This window comes from Lagenorhynchus albirostris, chromosome 6 (assembly GCF_949774975.1).
Source record: "Lagenorhynchus albirostris chromosome 6, mLagAlb1.1, whole genome shotgun sequence".
Classification (NCBI taxonomy): Eukaryota; Metazoa; Chordata; class Mammalia; order Artiodactyla; family Delphinidae; genus Lagenorhynchus; species Lagenorhynchus albirostris.
In genome coordinates this window covers 38,283,098-38,311,078 of record NC_083100.1, presented here as the reverse complement: position 1 = coordinate 38,311,078, position 27,981 = coordinate 38,283,098, and the positions used below count along the sequence as shown (strand labels likewise).

Here is a 27,981-nt window from a genome sequence, read left to right as displayed (position 1 = left end):
TCTATTCACAAGGCAATAAATAATCGACAAGGAGTCTCTCTTACCTGTCCAAGTATTTGTGAAAAGGAAGTCTTAACTGTCACCTAGTTTAAAACAATTATTAAAAAAAGGTTATTTTCCCTAAACTCTAGTTCACATTTTATTAAACTGAGCACTAAGCATAATCATTAATTTTTTTATAATGATGAACCTAAAGGTACTCAAGATCTTCAAAGAATTCTCTGAACCATCAACATTTAATTTGTATCAACTATGGTTTTGCTGTTCAATATTTTTTCTGTAATCTAATTCTTTCCCAATTGGATGAATGCTATGATACGTGGTATCATATGATACTGTGATACGTGGTAACCCTTTACTAACTAGAATATTTAATTAATCAGAATATCTTATTACCAGATCATACAAGCTAAAGGAATTTATTGAATGATTGAGTCAGAAACTATACGTATGTTTGCTGAAAAATTAAGCACAAATTGATCAACTTACTTATGTAACTCGTACTTTAAAATCTCAAACTTGCAATCATATGGTACTAAATATAGTTAAGCTAAACCACTTCTGAGTAAATTTCATAAAAATAGGTTTCACATGATATAATACCAGGAACAAACAGATCACATGTAATAAAATTTGAGCCAAGACAACACTTTAAAAAGAAATTCATCATTAATTATCTCTGTCATAAATATACCTCTTTTGATATTAGGAAGTCTGGAAAAAGGAAATTCATCTTTCATAGAGAAGTTGTAAAATAACTATAATTTGTCAATACGTGGACTTTAAAAAAAATAAAGTATTTGTAAAAATATGGACATTAAGAGAATGTGCAGTACAGCCAAATTACTAACACAATTCTTTCTACCTCTATAGTAATATTAGAAATATGAAGGCACAAGCTGAAAACCATTATATCCCTGCAAAATCCTTCAATGCTAGAAACAGAAAGCAAGATATCAGAGCATTAATAAATTCCATGAAATCTAAAATAACTCATAATATAGGTCAAACTGAAGCTTGTAGGACAGATTATATTCACTTGACCTACCAATTCTAGTTTACCCTAAGAAAGTTAGCTCTAATAAAGAATCCAAATTAAAGCAACTGAGTAGAAATAAGATATTTCACATAAACCAAAACCACCATTGAAATATATACTTCAAGCACTTAAATCTGGAATCCTTAGAAGTTGGTATGTTCTTATACAAAGAGGAACTCTTTTAGTTCATGAATCTATATGTAAATAAAATGTTACTGTTGAGTCCATTTCCCTTCTCTCAGTGCAGAGATCTACTGTGATTGTAAAACAAACCCAACAGGTACTAAACTGCACATATTAATGATTAATAGAGCTTAAAATAATGAGTGAAAATAAGATCCTTAAGCTTATCCAGTAGTGCTGGAGAATATATATCATGCCAGTTACTGCAGTATAGCCATGTCAGCTGATTTCATGAAGTTCTTCAATTTACAGAGGATCCTGGACTTGGGCTTCCAAACTGAGAAGGTTAATCTGCAGTCTCAATTTGTATTTTATTTTCTATTACTTATTAAGATACATACTTTCAATGGTCCAGCTAAGGAAATACTGAGGTGGTGCTAACAGGCAAAATGGAGACTATTTAAAGTATCATAAGTAACTAACTCTCTCATATTAATTGGCTTTCGCATCACCATATATCTGAGGCAAATATAAAAATATATTTCCAGTTTATTCTATAACTAAATCCTAAAAACTAAGCAAACATATAACTTACCTCATATTGACAGTCTGATGATGTATACATTTTTAATAATGCTACATGGCTGTCATTTTCTGGTTGAGCAATATGGAGTTTCACAGAAATTTCTGTGGAAGATGGAACCCTGAAAAGATAAACATCAGTTCTCAAATACAAAATGCTGTGAAATAACCATGGCTAAGTCAATCCTCAGCACAACACAGTGAAATAACGTAAGGAGGCTAGATGCCACACATGTTACTATGGATTGACACTTTTCCAGTCGTATCACAGCTCCTTCTAGGACACAGAAATTGGGGGAGAGGGTGGAAAGGGGTTCATGTCTGAAGCAAGTAAGGTTTAAATTCTAGATCGTTTAAATAAGAATACTATATGGTATCTTATAATATTATATTATCTTATGGGCACAATGTTACATAAAGGATACCTACATTTTACTAAGAGGCCCTGTAATAATTTCTCTAAAATTTTATTATGATTTAAATAAACAGACTAAGTAGAATATGTATTATTCAAAAACAACGAAGTTTAAGGTAAATTCTTTCATATACTTACTGTGCAATGGTTAGTGAATCTTCATAAGACCAGGGAATATGAAGTTTATAGATACTAGTAATTTCTTCTGTGGAAACATAAAGGAAATATGTATTACTAACCTTATGTTACTAAGGTTACTACTATAATACCTAACTATTTACACAATACTCATTTCATTAAAAAATAATCAGTAAGAGTTATATCACACAATAAATTATGGAGAATTACTTAATAATAATGTTTAATTAGACCTACAACAAGATATTAGAGCATATGGGAAGTATAAGAAACTGGAAAAACATTAAACAGCTAAATCTCAATTACTACTACAATAAAACAGCAAGATATACAGTATTTTTAAAACGTGGATATTTAAACTGAAACAGACGAAGATGCTTACTGTTAAGAAAGGGTCTATGTTAAATCCATTTGGAAATATAAACAGCTTTTCTATTATCGTATATTTAATATTAATTTACATAAAATATATGGAAAAATAAGTATTACAGAAAATTCAAGTGAAGACCTAATGATTCTTCAAATGACAATACTATTTTTTCAGAAATACACTTACCTTTCACTCCTGAGCACTTGCTTACCACGTTGACTTTAAAAGCTTGGTATATCTAATAGAGTTTGACCACAAAAATTTAAAAAAAACAAGTTTATAAGCTTGTTTAACTAAACAGTAAAGTAAAATCAAGTCCTGTTATTGTCAAGATAATTAATTACCTGTCCAAAGTTCAGAAGCTCTATATTATAGAACAGGCCACTTGTATTTAATATCACTTTCCTTGAAGACAACCCTATTGAATTAAAAGTACTGTATTACTTAGAATACCAAAAAAAATTTTTTTTAAGTACAAAAGTACTGACTACTTAAACAATGTCTAAAATAATGCCAACAGATTTTTAACATTAGAAAATTGTTTATAGGTTCTTGCTTTCAGTATGGAGGAGTGAACTCCTAAAAATCCAATCTTTCTTCAATAAATTTTGAACAAAGCATAACATTTATAATGACTTTCAATGACATTTATGTGTTTTAAAAAATCACTACATAGTTCCAATTTCAAAAAGGTATGCTTTCTTGGTAGTTTTTTTTTTTTTTTAACATTTTAATAAAATTTTAAAAATCGCATCCACTTACATGTGAATGCCTTTGGATAAGAATACGCAAATGCAAGTGTTCAGATGCTTCTTTGAAAAGAGAAAACAATAAGACAAACCTCCACTGTGCAGTAGACAGAAAAGGCTTGAAATATTTTACCAAGTATATCACTGAAATTCTATTAATTAAAAAATAAATACTGTATGATGTTAAGATTCTGTCAGTCACATTTAGCACCAGTTAAAACACATAACCAGTTTTTTCATAATGTTGCATTATCATAACTATATTATAGGATGTATACTTGGAGTTAAGAAAAAAAAGACTTAGGAAATTTTATCAACATGTAAACAAATTTGCTAAGTACAAGGTGTACCATTAATCTGTGATTAATAAATCACTTTTAAAACACAATGCTAACTTATACATTCAACTACAAACCATTTTAATAAATACCTAATGTAACCAATATTTTAAAATACAGCACTGAATTTAAGGCACCTCAAAATGAATAGGAGAAAAACTAGTAAATATGAGGTATACTTCACATTCTACTTAATCTAATTTAAAATACCATTCACTGTGGTACCCTTCTTCACAAGTAAGATGGTCTAACTTTTGGGTGTTTAAAAAATTCTAACAGGAGGTAAGAAATAATTTAACATTTTGCTTTCCACTATGGCAAAAGGGAAATCAGAAGCTGAACACTTTACTAATTAAAAAAAAATTTTTTTTAGCCTGACTCACACCTTGAAGATTTTAGAAGGAACATCATTATTAAAATGTTGGGGCTTCCCTGGTGGCGCAGTGGTTGAGAGTCCGCCTGCCGATGCAAGGGACGCGGGTTCATGCCCCGGTCCGGGAGGATCCCGTGTGCCGCGGAGCGGCTGGGCCCGTGAGCCATGGCCGCTGAGCCTGCGCGGTCCGGAGCCTGTGCTCCGCAACGGGAGAGGCCACACAGTGAGAGGCCCGCGTACCGCAAAAAAAAACAAAAACAAAAACAAAAACAAAATGTTGATAGGCCCATTTGGAAGATTGTTTAACATCAACAAATAAGCCACAAGTGTTCGATTGTGTTATAATTTAAAATGTGAGACATTCACCAGTAATCAAAGCATAAACTTCCCTGAATGTTCTCACTTTTAAAACAGTTCAAGTCTTAATTTATTATTAAATCTAAGATATCAAAAGTATTGGTGGACATCAGTTACATACTATTGTCAGAGTATATTTTAGCAACAATAAAATTTTCATTTTGTCACCTGAAGAAATCAAGACCCATTTTTCTTTTAATAGATTAACTTTAAAATTGCTTAGCATATTCCAGAAGCACCTATATCAATTATGTCTAGAAAAGCAGTTTCCTATCATTATACAGTATTAATCAGTTTAGCTGAGCATAAATTAAAACAAGGAGAATTTGCCTCTATGAACATGGAATTGAATATGGTATGTGTAATTATGGAGTCACAATTACAAAAATTTGAGCTAGGGAGGGTAGATCTCTTATTTTATAAGCTTGCTATTTTTTTTTTAAATTTATTTTATTTATTTATTTATTTTTGGCTGCATTGGGTCTTCGTTGCTGCGCGCGGGCTTTCTCTAGTTGCGGCGAGCGGGGGCTACTCTTCATTGCTGTGCGGGGGCTTCTCATTGCGGTGGCTTCTCTTGTTGCAGGGCACAGGCTCTAGGCTCCCGGGCTTCAGTCATTGCGGCATGAGGGCTCAGTAGTTGTGGCGCACGGGCTTAGTTGCTCCGTGGCATGTGGAATCTTCCCAGACCAGGGCTTGAACCCGTGTCCCCTGCATTGGCAGGCGGATTCTCAACCACTGCGCCACCAGGGAAGTCCAAGCTTGCTATTTTTAATGAGGTAGGTGGTTTAGAGTTGTCATTTCTGTATTGTTCTGTGTATTCTTCAACCAAAAAAAAAAAAAAAAAAGGTGGGGGAGGGATAAAAATCTTAAAGGAAGTTTCCTCTCTCAAGTAACAGATTCTTTTCACGAATGGAATACAAAAGAAAAATATTGAAAAAATTGGGCATGCCAAAAGAGCACAAGAGCTCCCAACATCCAAAGCTGAAGCAACTTAAGCCAAAAAACAAAAAGTAACAATAATATTCCATTATATCCCAATAAATAAAATAAATATCCATAAGTCCATAGTGACAAAAATAAAAAATGAATAAATGGGGGAAAAGGGACAACTTTCCCTTAGGAAGAATTCCAATAATTATAGAATGCCAGTAATAATTGCTTCAGACTAGATAAACCAATGGATGCTAAAATTAGTGGGTTATTTTGAAGAAAAACAGGACACTTACACATTCTCAAAGTATCTCCCCCAAGATATTTATTAATCACAAAGAGAAAAGCAAAGCAGTAACTTTACAGTGGAGAAACCTGGCAGACAACACATTAACCAAGAAGTGATCAAGGTCCACATCATTAGTAATTAGACACAGTGACATCATGTATCCTCTGATATGATACACTGAGAAGTTCACATTGCTCCTGTGATATTCTTGCCCAAAATGCATAACCTCAATCTAATTATAAGAAAGCATTAGACAAAGCCAAATAGAGAGATATTCTACAAAATAACTGGCCAATACTCTTCAAGGGCCTCAAAGTTATAAAAGACAAAGGAAGACTGAGGAACTATCAAAGATCAGAGGAAACTAGGGAGACATGACAACTAAATGCAATATGGGAACCTGGAGAACACTGGTGGAAAATCCAATGAAAACCAAATAAAACTGTAGTTAACAGTATTGTACCAGTGCTAATTTCTTAGTTTTGACAATTTTATCGTTTATGTTAAGGTGAATGAGAGCTATGTGGGAACTCTACTCTTTCTGTGATTTTTCTGTAAGTCTAAAATTATTTCAAAATAAAATTTAAAGGAATAGTTATGTGTATGTTACCACAAAAAAAAAAAAAGGGAAATATTTAGAGCAATCTTGAAACCTTCAGACGGCAGGTAGTAATTTATATCTTAGAATAAACCTTTTATAAAAAGGGCCTATATGTAGTATAAGTTCATGTGAAAACACATACACACAGACAGTTACCTGCAAATGTATATGATCATGGATAAGTTTATTTTAAAGTTCATTTCTGGGACTTCTCTCATGGTCCAGGGCTAAAGAATCCGCCTTACAACATAGGGGACGTGGGTTCGATTCCTGGTCAGGGAACTAAGATCCCACATGCCGTGGAGCAACTAAGCCCGCGCACCACAACTGCTGAGCTCACATGCCTCAACTGGAGAGCACACATGCTGCAAACTACAGAGCCCACACACTCCGGAACCTGTGCGCCACAGCTACAGAGCCCACGTGCCCTGGAGCCTGCACACCACAACTAGAGAGAGAAAACCCACACGTCACAACTAGAAGACCGTGTACCACAACGAAGAGCCTGGGCGCCGCAACGAAAGATCCTGCGTGCCTCAACGAAGATCCTGTGTGCTGCAACTAAGACCCAACGTGGCCAAAAATAAATGAAATAAATAAATAATAAATATTTAAATAAATAAATAAAGTCTATTAAAAAAATAAGGTTCATTTCTCAGAAAATGATTGCTGGCCTACTTAAAAATCAAACCACTAAGCCATATCACGTGGTTATTCTAAGAACTACACTTGAAATACACAAAAACACTTAATGTTAGGGCTCTGCATTATTGCAACTAACTGGCAAAATAAATCAACACTCTTAAAAATAGAAGCAATTCTTAAGATTTCCAAAATCAAAGTACTTACCAAAGGAAAAAAGATGAGTTACAGGAAGCTGTATGGATCTTGTCTCTTTTTTAAAGAATTCACAATCTACAACAAACTGGAATATAAAACATTGATTTATTAGGAAAAAATAGAATTAAATTTATAGTAAAATATCTTGATATCTGAGTAGAAAACAAAAATCTATAAACTTCAGTTTTGAAGAAGGTATTATTTATTATCTATTACACTCTAACCCTGGTTATATTTAGGGGGCATGAATTCCTCAAGGAGAGATGCTAAGCTAAGAGAATTTGGTGACAAAGCTTAACTTAATAGATAAATTATCAGAGGGTCATTTCTGTAAGAGCAGATGTACAGCAAAGTTTTCTTGCAGCTGGTTTTAGGTGTTTATAGAAGAGGGACCATAAACGATGGATCAAAGCATTAAGAGCCAAGATTAACTCAAGATAATTAAGAATTTAGGTAATATATCTCTGAATTCTTTCATACTCAAAAAGAAATGTGATTTTGTTACATCTTTTCAAAAATTGCATATTTAGTATGCTTCAGCAGTCTAATTAGACTACAAAAGGCTTTTGGAGACATACTGCCATTCATCTACAGATGGCTAATGTTATTCATGTAAGATTATTCCAGGCTAAACAGAGATTATAATAAATGGCAAAGAGATTCACTATGTACAAAGGAAAAAAAAACCACTATCTCAAAAAAAGTGAACCTAAAATGTGACATCTGCATCACTGCAATCTCTGTAATGGCATTTCTTATCTAATAACATTTCTACAGTGGCATAACGAACCTTGCTCTCAGCTGTCTACAATAAAAACAGTTTCATTAAAATCATTTCCACAATCCAACCAAATTACTCTGATCTATTTATGTGAGCTGAGGAAGAAATTAATCCGATGCCTAACTGTAGCTAGCAAGTAGTTTGCTGTCTACAATAAGTGGAAAGTCAGTGGGGTCTATCCTAGGCTTTTCCAGTAACTACACCTTGGATTGTATTTTAAGCTGTGTTACGTTGTTTGCCTCTTGGGTGGAGTTTTGACTGTTTTTGAAAATGAAAAACAGATGAGGGAAAATGAGAATGTACACACACGAGGGAATAAAAGAAAAAAACTAAGGGGCTCTGCTTTTATTTTTCCCTCTTTAATTAGAAGGCAAAGAACACTGTCAGATATTTTCACTACAGAAAACAGCTGTTATAGAGAAATCATTTATTCAACAGGATAATTCATTATATTTTTACAAGTATCTTTGGGTGACACATTGCCTGAGACAGGGAAGCAATTTTAAATCACTTTAACAGGTATTTAAAATAATACAACTTTTATTATTGCTTTAAAAATTTGGCCATTTCTTTATGGAATAAACCCTTACCCAAAAAAGAAAGAATTCAAGAGTCTGTCTCTGAAATATACAATGTAAGTACATTTCTAATGGACTTAATCATTTTGTTTTCCGTCATCAAAAAATGCAAGTAATTCCACATTTACACTTGGAAAACTATATTAAGATGATTAGTTGACTTAAGAAAATTTTGAACTGCCTATTTAAATATATGTATCCTGGGCTTCCCTGGTGGCGCAGTGGTTGAGAGTCTGCCTGCCGATGCAGGGGACACGGGTTCGTGCCCCGGTCCGGGAGGATCCCACATGCCGCGGAGCGGCTGGGCCCGTGAGCCATGGCCACTGAGCCTGTGTGTCCGGAGCCTGTGCTCTGCAACGGGAGAGGCCACAATGGTGGGGGGTCCGCGTGCCGCAGGAAAAAAAAAAATATATATATATATATATTTAAATATATGTATCCTTCTGATGATGGGCTATAACAGACACATAAAAATTATGAAAGGCCTAAGTTACCATCCTTGTGAGATTGGGTATGCAACACTAGAGTCAGCAGTGTTACTTTCCAAAGAGCGTTAAGACACATTAAGTATTTATTAGGCCACTAAGACTGGCTATTTGCGAAACGCTCATTACTTTCTTGGAATAACCAAGGAAGCCCTTTCCAAGTTTGGGAAGATGTTAAATTCATTCAAAACCAACTTACCTGAAAGAAAAACCCTTAAAGAGAGCTTTTAGTATTGAAGATGCTGAATTACCTCTCACTTGAGCTAAGCAAAACAAAACAATGAATCCATTATAAGGTACTCGTGAGACTCAATCTTCGAGACTTCTCCTAACTACATCCCCTTTTCTTTTTTCCTTTAAATTTTCCTATGATATTGGCCCCAAATCTCATTAACCTTCTCATTCAAGAAACACTTTTTTGAGCATTTATGTGGTAGTCACTAAAGGTTGAGGATGCAAAGTAGAGTAAAACCTATCTGGTCCTTACTCTGAATGAATTCATACTATGGTGATGGCAATAAAGACATAAACAAATAAATTATAACTCGGTATAATATAGTCCTCAAAGAAGTTATAAACAAAATATCCTGGGAATAAGTAAGAGGTTACTGGAGTAGTCTAGAAAAGGAAAACAAGGGACACTTCGGCTAGATCTTGAAGGGTAAGTTTGCTGGGTGAAATGTGGAAAGGGGAGTAGAGGGTCTTTTACCTCCATCTTCTTTCCCTGCCTACTTCTCTCAAAAATCACCATCCTTTTATTTCTACTCCCACTTCACTAGTACAAGCTTTCATAATCCTATATGAGGTGCCTGTTCTCTCTTTTTCTAATCTATCCTATACCATAAATAGATTCATTTTCCAAAATAAATAGCTCTGATCCCATTACTACTATGGTGAAAAATCTTTCACTTCTCTACTGACTCCTGAATTCTATAAAGTCCTGAATCTTCCAATCAAGGCCCTCCAGAATATGGCCATTAACTACTTTTCCAGACTTTTCTTCCACTACTATTCTACCCATGGTAGCCATCCTTTTAAAACTACTATTTACTTATTCACTATTTTCCAAACGTACTCTACACTGTCCATGTTTGGATCTTACTATTTCTTTGTCGCAACAGTGCTATTTATTGTAACTTTCTGCAATGATGTTACTATTGAGCATCTGGAATGTGGCTAATACAACTAAGGAACTGAATTTTTACTTTAATTTTAATTAATTTAAATTTAAATCGCTACATGTGCTAGTGGCTCCTATATTAGATATCCCAGGTCTAGAATATTCATTCTACCTATAAAAACCCTAACTATCCTTTAAGGCAATTTTAAATATCACCTCATAATAATGCCTTCTTTTATTTCATCAATCAGAGATATCTCCCCCTTTAACACTTTTCATGGATTTGCTATATTCTGATTTGTTTTATACATTTTGGATAACTCTTTCATTCTCACCCTTTCCCTGGCCACCAAATATATTTCTCTCCCACTGCCCAACAGTATGTAGCTTTTTGAGAACAGGGTTCATGTCTTTCTCATTTGTGTGCCTCCTATAATTCCTGGCACATAGTCTTGCACATAAAAGAGTACTCAATAATTAACAGATTTGGGGCTTCCCTGGTGGCGCAGTGGTTGAGAGTCCGCCTGCCAATGCAGGGGACACGGGTTTGTGCCCCGGTCCGGGAAGATCCCACATGCCGCAGAGCGGCTGGGCCCGTGAGCCATGGCCGCCGAGCCTGCGCGTCCGGAGCCTGTGCTCCACAAGGGGAGAGGCCACAACAGTGAGAGGCCCGCGTACCGCAAAAACAAAAACAAAAAGAAAAACAAATAATTAACAGATTTTGAAAGACTGATAAAGTAGAACTAATTCCCACTTGAAACAAAGAGACTTGGATTTATTCTGCTTAGTTCAAGTTAGAGTAGATGATCCTAATGCTTTAAACAGTCTTAGGTGGATCACCAACCTGGCCACTGTTTCAGATGAGCCCTAAGCTGAAGAATTCATCAAAAAATAATTTTAAATATTTAGCATGAGTATCCCCAAAACATTCTGAAAACAACCTTAATTTGTTTGTTACCTTACTTCCATGAATAGATGGTACATAAACAACAAGATGAGACAAAGATGGATAGTCTTGAAGTCTTAACGTCAGAGACTAAAAAAGGATGAAAAAAAGCTGATTTTATTTCTCAGGATATATAGAGCTTAAAGCATGTTAAAAGAAAAATAAATTACAAACATTTATTTCTTACCTAGTAAGTCATGAAAAAACTGACTTCAAACTTTATGCTCAGTACTTCATAAAATGCCCATGTTTACATTTTCAGGTCAATGAGCCTGCTGAAGGTCAAATTTCTAATAATTATGTAAATATGGACTGCCAAAAATATTCCTTGAACTGTATCCCTTCATGTAAGATAAATGACATTTAACATTAAATTTAATTATTTTACGTAATTATTTCCAGATTTGATGTTTCTTACAATTTGTCTACTTGTTTTGTATAATGTTACAGTATGATTTCTACAGTTATCTTGGTAGTATATGACAAAGAGCATTCAATAGTTGATGAATGAATGGATGCTCAATATGATGGAAGAATTACAACTTAATCTCAAATGATTCTGATCTAGCCCAAGTAATAAACAGTTGCTGGCTAATGATGTGTATGAACATCATTCCCTAGAACTTACTCAGTAAGTGACATGAACACAGTAAGTCTAATAATGCACCTCCCCAAATGAGCATCTATTCTTTTCTTAAAACTAAAGACCTTATCTTACAGTCCATATTTTGAGGAATGAACAGATTGGAGACTGGTCTACCTAATGAAAACCCAGGCCACCAAATACAGTTTTCAAGTCTTTTATTTTTTTTTCCTGACAGCAGATGTGGCGAGGGTGTGAGTAGTTATATGCTGTGACAATCCGTGTACATTAAGAAATTTCTGCACTTAATACTCTCCACTGTTCTTCCGAAGCACCAATGTGGGCAAGTTGGATAGAGGTTCTAAAGAGAACTGTCAACGAGTGGTCCTCAAACAACCTGACCAGATTCACCTGGGAGCGCTTGTTAAACTCCTGGACTGCACCTCAACTTAGTCAGCAAAGTCTCTGCAACACACTTACATATTCCAATGTAAATTAAAGGGCCTTAAGAGAGCCACAGAAACCAAAGTTAAAGGCAACTGAAACCAACCAGACAGGTGGTAGACAATATGAAAGATAAATTAATTAGAAAGAACCATGGTTACTCTGTGTAGCTATCCACTGAGAACTTTTGTTATTTATTCTCAAGAATAATTTTTTTCCTCAAGAATTTTTTTTTTTAGGATCAGAATACTTTAAAAAGATATCAGTGTGTCAAAATACATTTACTTATAAAGTTAAGTTCCCATATAGTTACAATGTCAGTAGGAATTTGGGAAGATAATATTCATGAAATTGTTACACTGACAGGTAAGGTTAATATGAAGTTTGGAAATTTTTCAGTGTTTTAAGGGTAAAATGACCTTAATGCTGAGGCAACACACACAGAAAATCAAACACCAGCGTTTGGATGTCAGAAACCCTTCAAGTTCTGCTGCCGTGTGTAGGGCAAAGCTGTGGTGCTAAAGTATGATCTAGGCACAATAGTGACTAGGTAATTTTTCTCATTAACTTAGATTTCTTTTCAAAGTTAATTGTTTTGTTTGTTTTTAGCAATAAGTCCATTTGGGCTTACCCAATTGTTGGTCTGCTGTGGTTTCTGTCTTCATTGTACCATGACAGAAAAGTTCCATGTGACTGATGTTGTTAAGGCCCTAAACCGAATTTACAAGTGCTTTGCTGGAGGATTCCATCTATTTATTAACAGTTCAGTCATCAGAGGTGCCAAAGGTGGTATGATTCTCATCTTACATTACCTTTGTTGAGATGATATAAATATGAATAAAACCCACAAGATTTTTTCACTTCAATCTTTCCTTTCCCTTCAACTTCATAGCAAAATAATTTTGTGTCCTTTTTATAAATGGGCTAACACACATATATATAATTTTAATTTTAATTACAATGGAAAAGTTTATTTGCATTTAATAATTATAATCCTTTTCAACTGAGAATGCTTAAGATAGCAGAGTATTATAATCCTCATTTTCTAACTTTTCTCTTCCAGTTTTTCCCCCTAAATTCCAGTAGGCTTTTACTGCCGCCTGGCACTTTCTCCTAGTATCCACTATAAAAAGTAAGCAGCTGGAGCTTCCCTGGTGGCGCAGTGGTGAAGAATCCGCCTGCCAATGCAGGGGACATGGGTTCAAGCCCTGGTCCGGGAAGATCCCACATGCCACGGAGCAACTAAGCCCATGCACAACTACTAAAGCCCGCGTGCCTAGAGCCCATGCTCCAAAACAAAGAGAAGCCACCGCAATGAGAAACCCACGCACCGCAACGAAGAGTAGCCCCCGCTCGCCGCAACTAGAGAAAGCCCGCGCGCAGCAACGAAGACCCAACGCAGCCAAAAATAAAATAAATACAATAAATAAATTTAAAAAAAAGTAATCAGCTGGAAGAACTTGTTCTACTACTCAGCCAGCTGTTTCTTACACTTAGAAAAAACAACACAGGGGTCTAAAACTAGACGAATACATTGTTAAATCTTTGAGACTTAAAAAAAAAAGGATATTATGATTTAAGAAATAATTTTTTAAAAATAGTAGCAAAGTAACATTTTATCGGGTTTTTTATGATTTATTTCTTCCTAACTCTTAAATTACAGACTGGAAAGGATATCCAAACTGGAAATTCAAGGAAATATTTAATATATCTTATGAATGATTGATCAGTAAGTATACCCTAATACTTCTGTTTTTGCTTTGCTCCTGCCTAGACAGTTAGGATAGAACTAGTGAGAGACCTTAAAAATGTTCTTATGAGTCAAATCACTTATTTGTCTTATCAATACAAGCCACATGAATGAACATGCACAAAGTAAGACTGACCAAGGTGACACAAAAAATAACTGCAATCATTCCAAAGTCAAGTGTAAGTGACTTGCAATTATTCATCCTGTCATCATTCCTCTCATTGGTATAGGACAGAGTTGACTAAACATACAGATAAATAAACATTCATGAGCACAAATAAATAACTGGAGTTGGGAGATGACTGGGACCAACCAGAGGACTTCACATTCAACCCTATGAATATAGTATTCATCATGACAATATATTCTAAAGTATAGATTTACTTGAAGACTAAAAACTATCAACTGGCATATGGTTATCAGTTATAATAAATACAATTTGAAAATTAGAACAGATATTTTCATCAAATTTTAGAACTGTTTTATTTTCTCAACAATAGATTTTGTGAGTGTGCAAATTAGCCTTTTGTAAAGATGTGCTGACCTACCACAGTTGCTTAAGGAAATCATTAACAATTATTAAATAAATTCCATGGAGTACTATATAAAAGTAGATAGTTACTGAAGTGCTTAACCACAGATGACACTGAAACTGAAAATTGCTTTGTGTCTTTTTGAGATGCTTACTTCCCTACTGTAGGTCCTCCCCAAAATGAATTCTGAGTATATTCAACTTAATATTTTAAGACAGACCATTCCAAACAAACCCTCAAATTGAATCTTAAAAATTTATCTATCTCTTAGTATGATGCTATAACATATAGATTTAATTTTATTTAGGATTGATGACTTATAGTTTTCACCTCTGAAAGCTAAAAAATAATTGCATGTTATTCTCCATTAAATGTATTTCCAGAGAAAATATTTCTAAAATGTATATTAGCAAATTTCAAGTTTATTTAATACCTAGAATTAATCAAAGACCATACTGTACATGCCCATATGCTCAAATATTTTTTCACCTGGATATTAACATTCTAAATCCACAATTTACCTTAATTGTTGGCAGCAGTTCAGCTTTCCATGATAAATCAACCCCTTGCCGGCTTGGAAATAAATATGAAAATATAATTAAAGGACAAATATATTAAAGTATTATAAATTAAAAATGAGCTTCAGAGCAAAAAGAAACCATCTGTAGACCTACCAAAGACAGTTCTAATGAACTCAAGTCTAATAGGTCTAACACAATACACTTTATCCACATAGTCCTTTGGGGAACAAAGCGTAGTTTTTCCTAGCAACCAACTATCAATGTTTGCAAAAATTACTAGTATGTTAATTTTCTTTATTTTTAATTTTAAAATCAATACTATAATTTAGTTTAGTAGCAAAATGAGCTTAAGAATATCTGAAGTGGGGCTTCCCTGGTGGCACAGTGGTTAAGAATCCGCCTGCCAATGCAGGGGACACGGGTTTGAGCCCTGGTCCAGAAGATCCCACATGCTGAGGAGCAAATAAGCCCGTGCGCCACAACTACTGAGCCTGTGCTCTAGAGCCCGCGAGCTACAACTACTGAAGCCCGTGCGCCTAGAGTCCGTGCTCCACGACAAGAGAGGCCTCTGCAATGAGAAGCTGGCACACCAAAACGAAGAGTAGCCCCCACCCACTGCAACTAGAGAAAACCTGCACGCAGCAACAAAGACCCAACACAGCCATAAAGAAATAAATTTATATTAAAAAGAAAAAAGCAAACTATTAAGCTTTAAAAAAAAAAATATCTGGGGCTTCCCTGGTGGCGCAGTGGTTGAGAGTCCGGCGCAGTGGTTGAGAGTCCGCCTGCCGATGCAGGGGACACAGGTTCATGCCCCGGTCCGGGAAGATCCCACATGCCGCGGAGCGGCTGGGCCCGTGAGCCATGGCCGCTGAGCTTGTGCGTCCGGAGCCTGTGCTCCGCAACGGGAGAGGCCACAGCAGTGAGGGGCCCGCGTACCGCAGGAAAAAAAAAAAAAAAAATCTGAAGCTATTCTGAAAGTGTGACTTGAGTATATCTTATGTTGAGAAAAATGAACAGAGGGCCTTATGTTCAAAACACTTACCACATAGAAGTGCTGTTTATGCAGCCAAAAATCCAGCTATTTGTATCCTATTGATTAATAACACAAAATAAAACACACTAAATATTGTAGAAAATAATTATATAAAACAGGCATTTCACTGTTTATGATAGGGTCAGTAGGCACAATGGAAACATAAAATAACAACTTATTGTTTAGAAATGTATTCAAAATGTTCTCAAAAGTCAAACAGGTCAAGGTGAGGCAAAGAAGTCTAATGTCAACATAGACAGGTAAAGCAAGTAACCTGGAGCAGCAGTATGAGAGAGTAACCTGATAGGTTATCTCTCCACAGCATACTGTTAAGCAATTTTCATTTCTGAACCAACACTTTTAGAGTTCAGCAATGTCCACACTTCAATTAGGTACTTACATAGAAAGTAACCTATATTTTAACAAAACTAGAAGAGAACAACTAGAGGTAGACTTTCACACAAACAGAAAAAAAAAAAAAATCCAGAGCCAAGTAATTAAAAATAATCTAAGTACAGCTTTTTTAGTTTATCATTTAAGTTCTCATTTGATTACTAGGCAGATAACTTTTATGCAACTGAGAATGTGCTTGGATTGAAGCACAATTCCAAGGGTTTAAGACTAAAGCTAGTTGTTACTTTACTAGCGCAGACTGGGAATGCTGCAGAGATGGTTGTGGTATTTTAACAATATTATGTATTCAGCTTCAGTCATTTAAAAGCAGTATGACCCAAGATCTTCACTCTAACTTTTAATGAAGTAGTAAGAGCAATGTTCCAAGATCTAACGATCCAACTACTGAAATCCTACCAGGGCATAAGAGAATGAGAAACACTGCTGAGACAGCTACATATATTTTTCCTTAGTATACAGACAGGACAATAAAAATATCAATCCTTTCATTCAATTAATATTTATAAAGTCCATTCCAGGGCCAAGGAATTATGCTAAGCCCTCAAGAAAAATGATGAATCAAGCAGACATAGCCTCTGCCCTCATCAAGCTTAAATAAAATTTTAAGATATTTTTCAAGAATTCAAAAAAGCAAGCTGAAAGAAAACAAACACAATGTGGTATTTCTCTACTCTCCACTGCTGGCAAAATACTTCAGTAAACTCTTTTATCAGTTACCTGTGTTTACCAGAACCACCACGTGACATTATAAAGCAAGGCAACAGAACAGATCTGCATAGCCTAGACAAAGAGAATCTAGCAACCTCTCAAGATCCAACTCACTTTTGTAATAGGTTTTTGCAGTTATTGCAACTCAAAGACAGCCCTGATTATGAAAATTGCCAATACTGCACACTACTTACTTTGGTGTCTAGGGAATTCTGATTCATTCACTAACAGACTGAATAAAGTATTATTCAAATCCACCCTAAAACACCATGTTGTTATAACCTAGAAGGTGTCAAAGAACAATTTCAGGTCATCTAGTAAACACCCCTAACTCAGCTAATTTTAAAACTTGTATTAAAAATCTTAGAAAAAGTCACTCAGAATTTACTAACTCCTGAAGTGCACAGAAAAGAAAATGCTACTTGATTATAAAATTTACAGATCTAAAAAAAAAAATCTATCTACAGTAAAAAATATGTCTTCGATGGCTGCTAAAATCATTAGGTGAAAGACTGACTAGGAACTTTATAATGAATGGATCATGCCAATATGACCTGAGTCCACTGATATATCAGTCCACTGATTTTTGTCACTAAAAGTGGGACAACCAGATATTATATACCTCCCGATATGATAAGTACGCAGTTCTACTTATAAAACATTCATACCATAAATAAATGAATCTATTCAAGATTCTAGATCTAACTACCAGTTTACACAAAACAATGGCTAGAAATACATGTTAAAAGATACCACAAGAATACAATCAACTAAACCCAGAACAAATGTATGGCATGGGGGAAAAAAAGAGGGGGCTGTTAAAAAAAGACATAGGACATATGAATCAAATGCAATGTATGTACTTTTTGGATTCTGATTCAAACAAGCTAACTTAAAACTTAAATGAACAGAGGAAAATTGAACATGGACTGGATACCACATGATATTAAGGAATAAGTAATTAATTTTGTTGGATAAAATAATATAATAATATTATTATAAATATTATTAGTATTATAATAATATATAAATTCTTATCTGTTATAAAAACATACTGAAATATATATTGATAAAATGCCTGGATTTTGCTTTAAAAATGCTTCACTCAAAAAAAGTGAGGAAGGGATAAATCAAGTAAGAATGGCAGAATATTGATAACTGTTAAAGCTGTGTGATGGTTAAGTAAGAATTTATTATATTCTCTCTCTACTTTTGTATGTTTGAAAACTTCTGTGATAAAAATTGAAAACATTTAAAACAAATTCTCCACATGACTAGTAATACTTCACCCATGGACCTTAATTACAGAAAAGGGATCCTCCAATAAGCCAAATGGATAATTTGCACTTTGGCAAGGATTTTTCTCAATATAATACTGACACTCTGATTTGGAATTTAGTAGGAGTGTGGATATTTTAAGCCATCACTCTCAGGGCCAGATTCTCTTGGGATAAACTACCCATCCAAATTTTAGGCTGAGAGATGGTAGTCTGTCTCTGGTGAGAGACGCAAAACTGTGGCAATTCCACTAAAATTAGTATTCATTAGCACCTAGCCCACAGTGCCTGCCTACCATCTTTTCTAAAGACTTTACTATACATCAAATGGTGGTATCAACCAACTAAGTAATATATTAGATCCTAGTCCTAAAAAATACAAATAATCCGACAAAAGGGAAACGAGGGAACTTAAATTATGAAAGATGCAAATATAAAGTGAAGAATCCTAGGGCATGAGGGGAAAAAAATCAGAATAGAGAGAAAGGAACCCAAATTGGGAAACAAATTCCTGAAAGTAAGAAGTGCTGATAAATTATTACTTAAATAGACCTAATATAACAAAAGCATGCTAAAGCATCTAACATATTTCTAGCATAGTAGGTACTCATTAAAAAGAAATACACAAACAAAATCATCATACTGATACTGTAAGTCTAGACAACACTGTTAACAAAAAGTTACTATACTATTTTAGAGAATATTTGGTATAAAAAGTACTGCAAATTTGAGTATGGAAGCCATGGGAAAAACAGGATTTACTTTATAAAACAAAGGATAGCTTTGCTTAAATATATCTATTCTTTAAAATACTAATAGAATTTTAGAATTAAAGGAGCTCTGAACTGAATTCCTTCAACCTAAACATAGTGAAACTAAAGTAGAAAAACCTAAACTAGAGGCAAAGGTACAAGCTAATAGTATAGATACATTATCAGTTACAGAAGCATTTTGATTAGTACTTTTCAATCAATACTCTCTGTTCCAGATAAATGTTTTTCAACTAATTAGATTTAATAATAGTTCATAGCTAAAGATGATACCTACTAGATACTAGTTGAATCTTAAAAATAAACAACAGTTAGCCTTTTAAATTTACATAAAGTGTATCAATTATCTTACCAGCATGGTGCTCTGACAATAGACATGAGTGTAGATTTTTCTATGATTTGCAAGGGGAAATGTAAAATATATCTTATCAGATTCCTAAAAAAAGAGGGAAAACACAATAAATTATGAGTAGATAATTTCATCATTCAAAAATTCAGATAAAGTAATGAATGATTATTCTAATTAATTATTTTAATTCTATCATTCTTGGTGTTGTTGAGAACCAATAATCTAGGAATGGGAAGAAGATACAGATGCAAGATAGATCAGGTATAAACTCTGTAGACCTGAATTTGTCTTGGAAGTATCAGGATGAATGCATGTTTTTTTTGTTTGGGTTTGGTTTTTGGCCTTATGACCAAGATAAAATACATTTCTTAGCTCTGTTTACTGAAAAGGCCTTAGAAATGCTAACTTACTAGCCATAAACATCTCTAGTTCCCAAATTATGGTTTGCAGATACTGTTTCCCAAATAACAGGAAGAGCTTCTTTGAGAAAAAGCAGATTCAAGGTCTGGGACGGGAGATGATACACAATGAGCTAAAATACTTTCTCATACTAGACAGTGAGGAAAATATCAAAGACAACTAAAGAGCAGCTATAGCAAAAAGATTCAGGAGCCTACCTTGAAATGGCTTCCACTGGTCAAGGACAGAACAGTTTTAATAGCAATTTTAGTATCAAAGATAGAACAATTTTAGTATTTTAGTTTAGACAGAAACACAAAAATGTTTAAGCTCATAATAACACTGGAGGAAAAACCCCCCAAAACATCTTATGGTCCCTGATGGAGGGTGTTTGTGAGCCAACTCACTACTCTAAAAACCAGTAAATATAAGATCCAAAGAATCATCATTGTTTTCCTTTGTAATTTGTTCTACTTTTGATAAATTTAGTAGATGAGAAGTTTTTCTATATAGTGTTTCAGTTAATAAATGAAGAAGGAATAATCGGAGTCTCATTGCTTTTGTACTCCCTATTAATGACTCTAGGCCTTCTTCATCAATAGCTGCTAACATCACAAAAAGAGAGAGAGTCTAGTAAAAACAAAAACAAAACAAAAACCTGAATCTGATGAAGCATCTAGATCCAAGATCCAGCTACCAAGTCACAGGAAAGAGTAGGGAAAGGAATATACTGGATGACATTACAGGAGTGCAATCAGCAAAATCAAGACTGTGTGAAACTCTATAGGACAAATGACTAGCTTTTTTTTTTTTTTCCAACAAATAAACTGCAAGGAAAAAAAAGGGTGAAGGAAGTATTAGATATTAAAAGAGGAATAAGAGACATATCAACAAATAATACGTACACCTTGTTTGTACCCTGATTTAAACAAACTGGAAAACAAAGAAACAACAAAAAATTTGACAGTTATGATAAAACTGGAAAATTGAACAGACTAGATATTAAGGAATTATTACTAAACTGATTTAGTATGGGAAAATAACGTTATCTTCTTTAAAAAGTCTAGCTTTGAAAAATAAATACTAAAATATTCTTGAAAAAAATTTTAAATCCATTGGTGGTATACTTACATTGTAAGCCACATAGGTCCATTTGGACACTTTTACTGGAACCCACATAGATGTCCCTAAGGTAAAAGAAATTAATTTGTTTGGCTTTTTAAAAAACATTAAGTGATTTCTTTTACTGAATCCTTCTCAATCACAACAGGATTTGAAAAAGAAGCAGTTTCCTGAACACTGGCTATTTTAAAATAGAAAATCTAATGAGATGTTCTCTATATGCTCATCATCAAGGAGCATTCAGATCATGTAAAGCATTTAAAATCTTTCTGATGTCTAACTCTAAGAAGTATCAACAGAAGAAAACAAACATTTCATTTTCCAAACTAAGTAGAGCATGACAGATACATATAAAAACAAAATGTACCAGCAAAAGATATGCTGTTAAACCGAAAGACTGAAGAATGATACTGAGAAACTAAGTCAAGAATAATATAGAATTTATTTTACGTGGCTGTCAGGAGAATAGAGACATTTAACGCTTTTAAATTTTTCTACTGTCATGTTATTTTCAGTACAAAATTTTATCAGCAACATCTTTTTACTTTTACATTTTTTACTTTTCCCCTCCTTAGCCAAGAACCTCATAAGAAACCAGCATAGGGAAATTAATAAAATATAATAGGATTATAATACCTGAAGCATTACAGTTTCAAAGAATTTGTCTGCTAATGACAAATTTACCTAAAAATAATACTCAAAACTCTACTTAAAATTAAAACATGCTATTACTACCGACCTGTTAAGTCAGAAATTATTGATGGATTTTCCTCAAAGTGTTTTGCTGGGTGTCTTATGAAGTGGTGATTCAAAACTGACAATTTCTTCTTGGGATTTTGAGTTATCTAGAAAGAACATTGATACATTCTGTATCCTTTTATATCCACTGTGATGACCTAATGAAACTTTGTTTCAAGTAATAATAATAAGAGCCAACAGTTACTTACTGTGGGCCAGGCACCGTTCTAAGTGCTTAACATGGGACTAACTATGTTTTGAGTTAGTTTCCCTGTATATATGTTTGTTTCTCCTCCTCAACTATATGCTTCTTGAGGAGTAGGAATCATATCCTAACATTTTATTGTCTAATATTTAGTTTAGTATATCATATACACTGAGTTTGTGAAAGAGAGCTCAGTTTCATATTATTTTGATTCTTAGCAGTATTAGTCAAAAATTTCTCATTTGTCCCTTAAAACGTATCTGTAAAATACTTATCCATCCAGAATTATAATTTATTACATGCTAGTATTAGCATTTTCTTACCTTAGAATTTAATGGAAAACAAGATTTGATTTGTTAAAATTAGTTTGATGTATAATTTTTAAATAATATACCTGAGATTCACCTGTTCTTCATTAGTTGAAATGGGGTTTTTCCTAAACCTACCAAATGTCATTTAAAATACCAACTGGTCAAATACAAATTTTAATTGATTCTACTGTTGTATATAGTTGAACAGATTAAACACATTGGCGATAGAGTCACAATTAAAACAAGGTTGAAAAACTGAAAAACATTTACATTCCATGACTCCATGATTCCAATGTTAACAGTGTTAACTCTATGAAGCTGATTTACTTTAATAAATATACTAACTTAAATATGGTACCTTGTGGTTTAAAGTGTGGTAAAACAGATCAACTTGTGTCTCTCTTTTACTGCATTCTTCAGGAGAGAGCTAAATATCTATCTCTCCCTAATAACAGTTATGCAGCTTCCTGAAAGGTTAAGGAAAAAAATATAGACACTACCCTACTCCTAAGAGAGAATGCTTAGGAGCAAGGTTAAGACACAATGATAAGGAAGCATTACCCAGAGATTTGCTGAGAAAGAAGCCACACATAATAGTCTCTCAAAGAACTAGGGCCTCCAGGAAAAAGAATCCAAAAATATATGCCATAATGGAAAAAATTACCAAAAATACAAGGAACGTTTTCTCCAAAAGGAGAAGCCAGAGTTGTAGTTCTCAAAACATGCTTCTATGGAACAGTGATGCAATGCAAAGTGACCTGAGGTGAAAGGCTGCTTACGATGAATAATGGCAATCTGTTCCCAATTCACAGGAAAAAAAAAATTAAGTTAATAGAATTCTCTGAATTTTGCTGAAATCCTTGGTGCCCATTACTATTTATCTGCTGGCAGACAAGAAAGAGATGAATGAGTAATATGATTTCCAGGTATCCTGCTAACTGAACAACTTAGAAAATCACTAGTTGGGAGAGTTTATATGTAAAATATCAATACAGAAAAGGTTTGACTCTAGAAGTACATAATTTAAGTTCTGGTGAGCTTGTGTTATTCAATGAAGGTAGATTTTTTTTTTTTTTTTTTTTTTTGCAGTATGCGGGCCTCCCACTGTTGTGGCCTCTCCCGTTGCGGAGCACAGGCTCCGGATGCGCAGGCTCAGCGGCTATGGCTCCCGGGCCCAGTTGCTCTGCGGCATGTGGGATCCTCCCGGACTGGGGCACGAACCCATGTCCCCTGCATCGGCAGGCGGACTCTCAACCACTGCGCCACCAGGGAAGCCCGAATGTAGATATTTTGATCCTACTGCATAAGGATATTTGTAATAAGTATTTCCCTTAAGGTAAAAAACAAAAAGTCAGAAGGACATATATTAAATTTTAAACAGTAAAGGGGAAGAACTGAGGAAGATTTAAGGTATTCTTTCCCTTTTTCATTTTTATTGCATTCTTAATTATTAATAGTTATCAAAGATTACAGATAAAAATACAGATATTTCCATTTTCAAACTAATTACAGTCAATATAAGGTGTAGGCTTCTATTTTCATCAAAGTAAAAAAATGTATTAAATCTATCACTGCTCTAACAAAAGCTTTTACTTCACTGAAATAACTTTTAGTTTAAAAATACATACTTGTTTAGTATCAGCATCAATAAGATCAAAGAATGCTCGAATTGTCGTCAATTGTAATTGTTTACACCTAAAGAATAAAATAAATGTTACAAATGAAACTTTCTTTAAAAATATACTTTTAATACAAACATAAATAATTCTATTATTTAATGGAATATATGAATTTCCTTTAATGCTACAAACTCTAAAATTATTTAACAAATTATCATTATTAAGCATACATCTTAAAGCTGAAACCTATAAAAATAAAGGAAATTAAATCTTCCTGGATATTTGAGAGTGTAAGTGTCAGGCCCCCGTCTTCCCTAAATCTTCCTGTCTACCCCAGATATAGACATATTGTCTGCCCCACCTTCATAGGTCTGAACTGTTGTGGTTCTTGCAAACACTACTGATTGCACAGCCAGAGGAAGGTGAAAAGAGAATCTTTAAGCCAATGCATACAGAGATAAAATACTAGGATTTATGTATTTCTTGACCCTTATTTAATCTATTTCTTTATTTATATTAAGGGTAAATCTAATTCCTACTTGGTTTTCCATGTGCTGCTCTAGAATAGGCAATGCTGCATTAATCAAGTCCGAGTTTGGTGATTGGCCAAGAGCTCAGAAAGTCCTACCACAAGTATCTTTGATTCTGCCCAGCTATGACAAATTCTAAAATTCTGACATTATCATTTGAGACTGATGCTACTGGTTCTTCAGGAGATGATTTTATAGGTTGTCAAGGACACCTTGGTTAAACTGAGACAAGAACAAAGGCTTAAGTTCTAAACCCCTAAGTTAATCTTTCTCCCAAATCCTTATTTATTTATGGATAAAGCTCTAAGAAAGCTAACTAACCAATCAATTCATTGATGAAAGGACCACCAAAAATTGCCAAAATAAGTTATATTAACTTACCATACAATGGAGAGGTGGTCTGTTGAAACCCAGGTCTTAGGCACTGCTGAACTCTAAATGGAAAGAAACAAAAATCATACTTAAGAAAAATGCACTTGTTATTCTCCAAAAGGCTTGAAATTCTTATAGGCTAATATTTAGAAACATGTAACATTAGTTTCACTATTTTATGATGCGCAGAAATTTTTAAACGATGCACTCTTGTAAAAGGTGATCCAAAAATATTAAGATATTGAATATTTCCTGCGTAAAATAATTCTTTGTCATTACTTAGTCAAGCTTAAATTACCCCTTAAAATTATTAAAACATCCACAGATTACTTACTGAAGTTTACTGTCTAACTCTTCATTACTCTAATAAGAGGTTAAGTTTATGATTCTTTAATAAATCATAGTGTATATATAAATTATAATAGATATTTCAGTAATTTTAGTTCCGACTAGACTATCATTTAATAAGTTCTAAGTTAATTCTAATCAGGATGTGCCTGAGAGATACCTGTGCCTGAGAGATACCTAGGCCTGAGGAGATTTTTCAAAATAAATATGCCTAATCACAAAACTACCAAATCGGACTCTTGTAAGTGGGGTCCAGACTTATTAGGAAAAAAATCCCTAGATGATTAGCATATATACTACTGGTTAGAGACAGAAGGGCAAAAGCCTAGCAAAAAATATAACTATTTTCAGAAGGCTTCCTAACAGTGGCACAGCACCCTCCAAGAACTAGAGACTTCTATTTATACAGGGTAATGACCTCCCTGTGAACAGCATCTTACATACAATGGGGAAACATTAAGTAAATCTGATATTATTTTTCATGTCATCTCTCTCTCTACACTGTCAAAGACACATTGAGATGCCCTCACTAGAACTGTCAAAACAAAATGAAAACAGGAAACTAACAATGCTGTATGCAAGAAAACTTAGAGGCCTAACATGCCTCTTTGTTTTTGTTTTTTAAAAATAAATTTATTTATTTAATTTATTATTTTTTTTGGCTGCATTGGGTCTTTGTTGCTGTGCGTGGGCTTTCTCTAGGTGCGGCAAGCAGGGGCTACTCTTCGTTGCAGTGCACGGGCTTCTCATTGCAGTGCCTTCTCTCATTGCAGAGCACGGGCTCTAGGCGCGTGGGCTTCAGTAGTTGTAGCATGCAGGCTCAGTAGTTGTGGCTTGTGGGCTCTAGCGCGCAGGCTCAGTAGTTGTGGCGCACGGGCTTAGTTGCTCCGCGGCATGTGGGATCTTCTTGGACCAGGGCTCAAACCCATGTCCTCTGCATTGGCAGGCGGATTCTTAACCACTGTGCCACCAGGGAAGCCCTATGCCTCTTTAATTAAAAAAAAAAAAAAGGTATTTGTAACAAAAAAAGGTATTTATAACTTCTAAGGAGTCATTGAGTCATTGTCACCATTGTACTCTGCAAATATCAATGTATATTTGGGTTGGAGGCTCTAAAGTTGAAGGAATCTACAGATTACTTAATGAACTTATAAGGATTAGCTATCTCACTTAGGAATTGCTGCTGGCAACTTACTTTAAAAAATTAAGACAACCAGAGTTCACTGTGGTTCTAAGGTTAGATGCTCAGTAAAGTAAGAACTCACAGTAGACATCATTTACTATTAACAAGGACAAAAGCTAGTTTACTTTCATTCAGTCTAACGAATGCATCTGTGTTAGAACTGAAAAAAGGAAAGTCAACACACATTATAAAGGTAGTTGCGGGGCTTCCCTGGTGGCGCAGTGGTTGAGAGTCCACCTGCCGATGCAGGGGACACAGGTTCGTGCCCCGGTCCGGGAAGATCCCACATGTCGCGGAGCAGCTTGGCCCGTGAGCCATGGCCACTGAGCCTGTGCATCTGGAGCCTGCGCATCTGGAACCTGTGCTCCGCAACGGGAGAGGCCACAACAGTGAGAGGCCCGCATACCGCAAAAAAAAATTAAATTAAATTAAAATTTTAAAAAAGGTAGTTGCTCATGACCTTTGTGATAAAAACTGTTAAATGTCCACCAAAATCTTCTTCCTTTTTCATAGTTAACTAGAATGCATGTCTCAGCCTCTCTTATTCTATGGTGTGACTAAGTTTTCTCTAATGGGATGTGAAAAAGAGTGATGTGTGCCATTTCCAGGCCTAACTGCTCTCCTCCATGCTCTTTCCCCCTTCCTGTGGATTGAAACAGTGATGATTAGAGCAACCTCGGAAGTAAAGCATTCAAGAAGGGGGAGCCTACTATCAGCCTGGGTCCCTTAGTGAGACTCCTCAAAAACCACCCGCCACGTAAACGCACACCTAGGGCAGTCATATGAGTGAAACATAAAATTCTATTGTGTTTAAGTGCCATCGCCTGCATGAGTGAATATTACAGTAGTTCAGCCTACCCTACGAATATAACTAAAGTCTCTAACTTAAACCATTTTTCTAGTCCCAATGGATTTAATGTCATCTAACTGTTCTTGAGATAATCATTAAAAAAATTACTTCTTAATAATTGTTTCTTTAAAGAGAACATACATATATAAAAGACTGTAGATTATTTGAGAGCTAAAAGCTAAGTAATTAAATATTTAAAAACTAAATAAAACTCAGATTATACAATAACCAGCTTTGAGAAAGTTCCATAATAAGTAAAATAATATTTTCATCAGAGATAAAGATATATAAGCTGCCTTGAACACAATACATTATCAAATGGATTAGAAAAGAGGGAAGGACACGTCCGCCCCCCCCGCCACACACCATTAAAAAGACCAAATTCTTTAAAAGCTGGAGGAAAGGGTATCAATACAGCATCAAGCTCCAGACCAAGTCTAGGAAATAAGTTATATCCAATTTTATATGACTAAAACATCTATTTTTATACTAAGGAGTTCATATTTAGAGTTTTGAGAACTTCTAGCACATATCTACCCAAAATATTCAGCATCAAAAAACAAGATTCCTACCGATGATGAGGTTTGAGAGATTTAGTAAATTAGTACTAATTACTTCCAAAGCTATTATGGCTATATCACAACTCCTTCAGTTATAAGAAAATGGTGGATAAGAGCAGAATAGCTTAATAATTTTTGTTCTATGTATGGCAAGCATTCAGTAATACCTATTTACTGAATGAACAGCAGTAGGTGAACTGAGCAAAGGAATATCTATTAAGAGAACAACTATGAAACAAAGAACTATCATCTAAAAAGCAAAAGGAATGCTATAAATTTTCTTTTTAGAAATTAAGTTATATTTG

The 27,981-nt window shown here is 34.6% G+C and overlaps 1 protein-coding gene across 2 annotated transcripts in view; it reads right to left on the bottom strand.

Moving 5' to 3' along the window:
- Positions 1–27,981, bottom strand: part of PGAP1 (post-GPI attachment to proteins inositol deacylase 1) — a 74,519-nt gene that overhangs the window by 21,754 nt on the left and 24,784 nt on the right. For both annotated transcript variants that reach the window (XM_060152398.1, XM_060152399.1), the window contains exons 6-19: positions 24,745–24,797; positions 23,843–23,909; positions 21,700–21,805; positions 20,970–21,025; positions 19,443–19,526; positions 15,931–15,977; positions 14,886–14,937; positions 11,067–11,144; positions 7,154–7,229; positions 3,012–3,085; positions 2,854–2,905; positions 2,298–2,364; positions 1,758–1,866; positions 45–83 (exon numbers count right to left, since the gene is read on the bottom strand). In XM_060152398.1, coding sequence (XP_060008381.1) covers positions 45–83; positions 1,758–1,866; positions 2,298–2,364; positions 2,854–2,905; positions 3,012–3,085; positions 7,154–7,229; positions 11,067–11,144; positions 14,886–14,937; positions 15,931–15,977; positions 19,443–19,526; positions 20,970–21,025; positions 21,700–21,805; positions 23,843–23,909; positions 24,745–24,797 — 960 coding nt within the window. The remainder of the gene's footprint in view (positions 1–44; positions 84–1,757; positions 1,867–2,297; positions 2,365–2,853; positions 2,906–3,011; positions 3,086–7,153; positions 7,230–11,066; positions 11,145–14,885; positions 14,938–15,930; positions 15,978–19,442; positions 19,527–20,969; positions 21,026–21,699; positions 21,806–23,842; positions 23,910–24,744; positions 24,798–27,981) is intronic.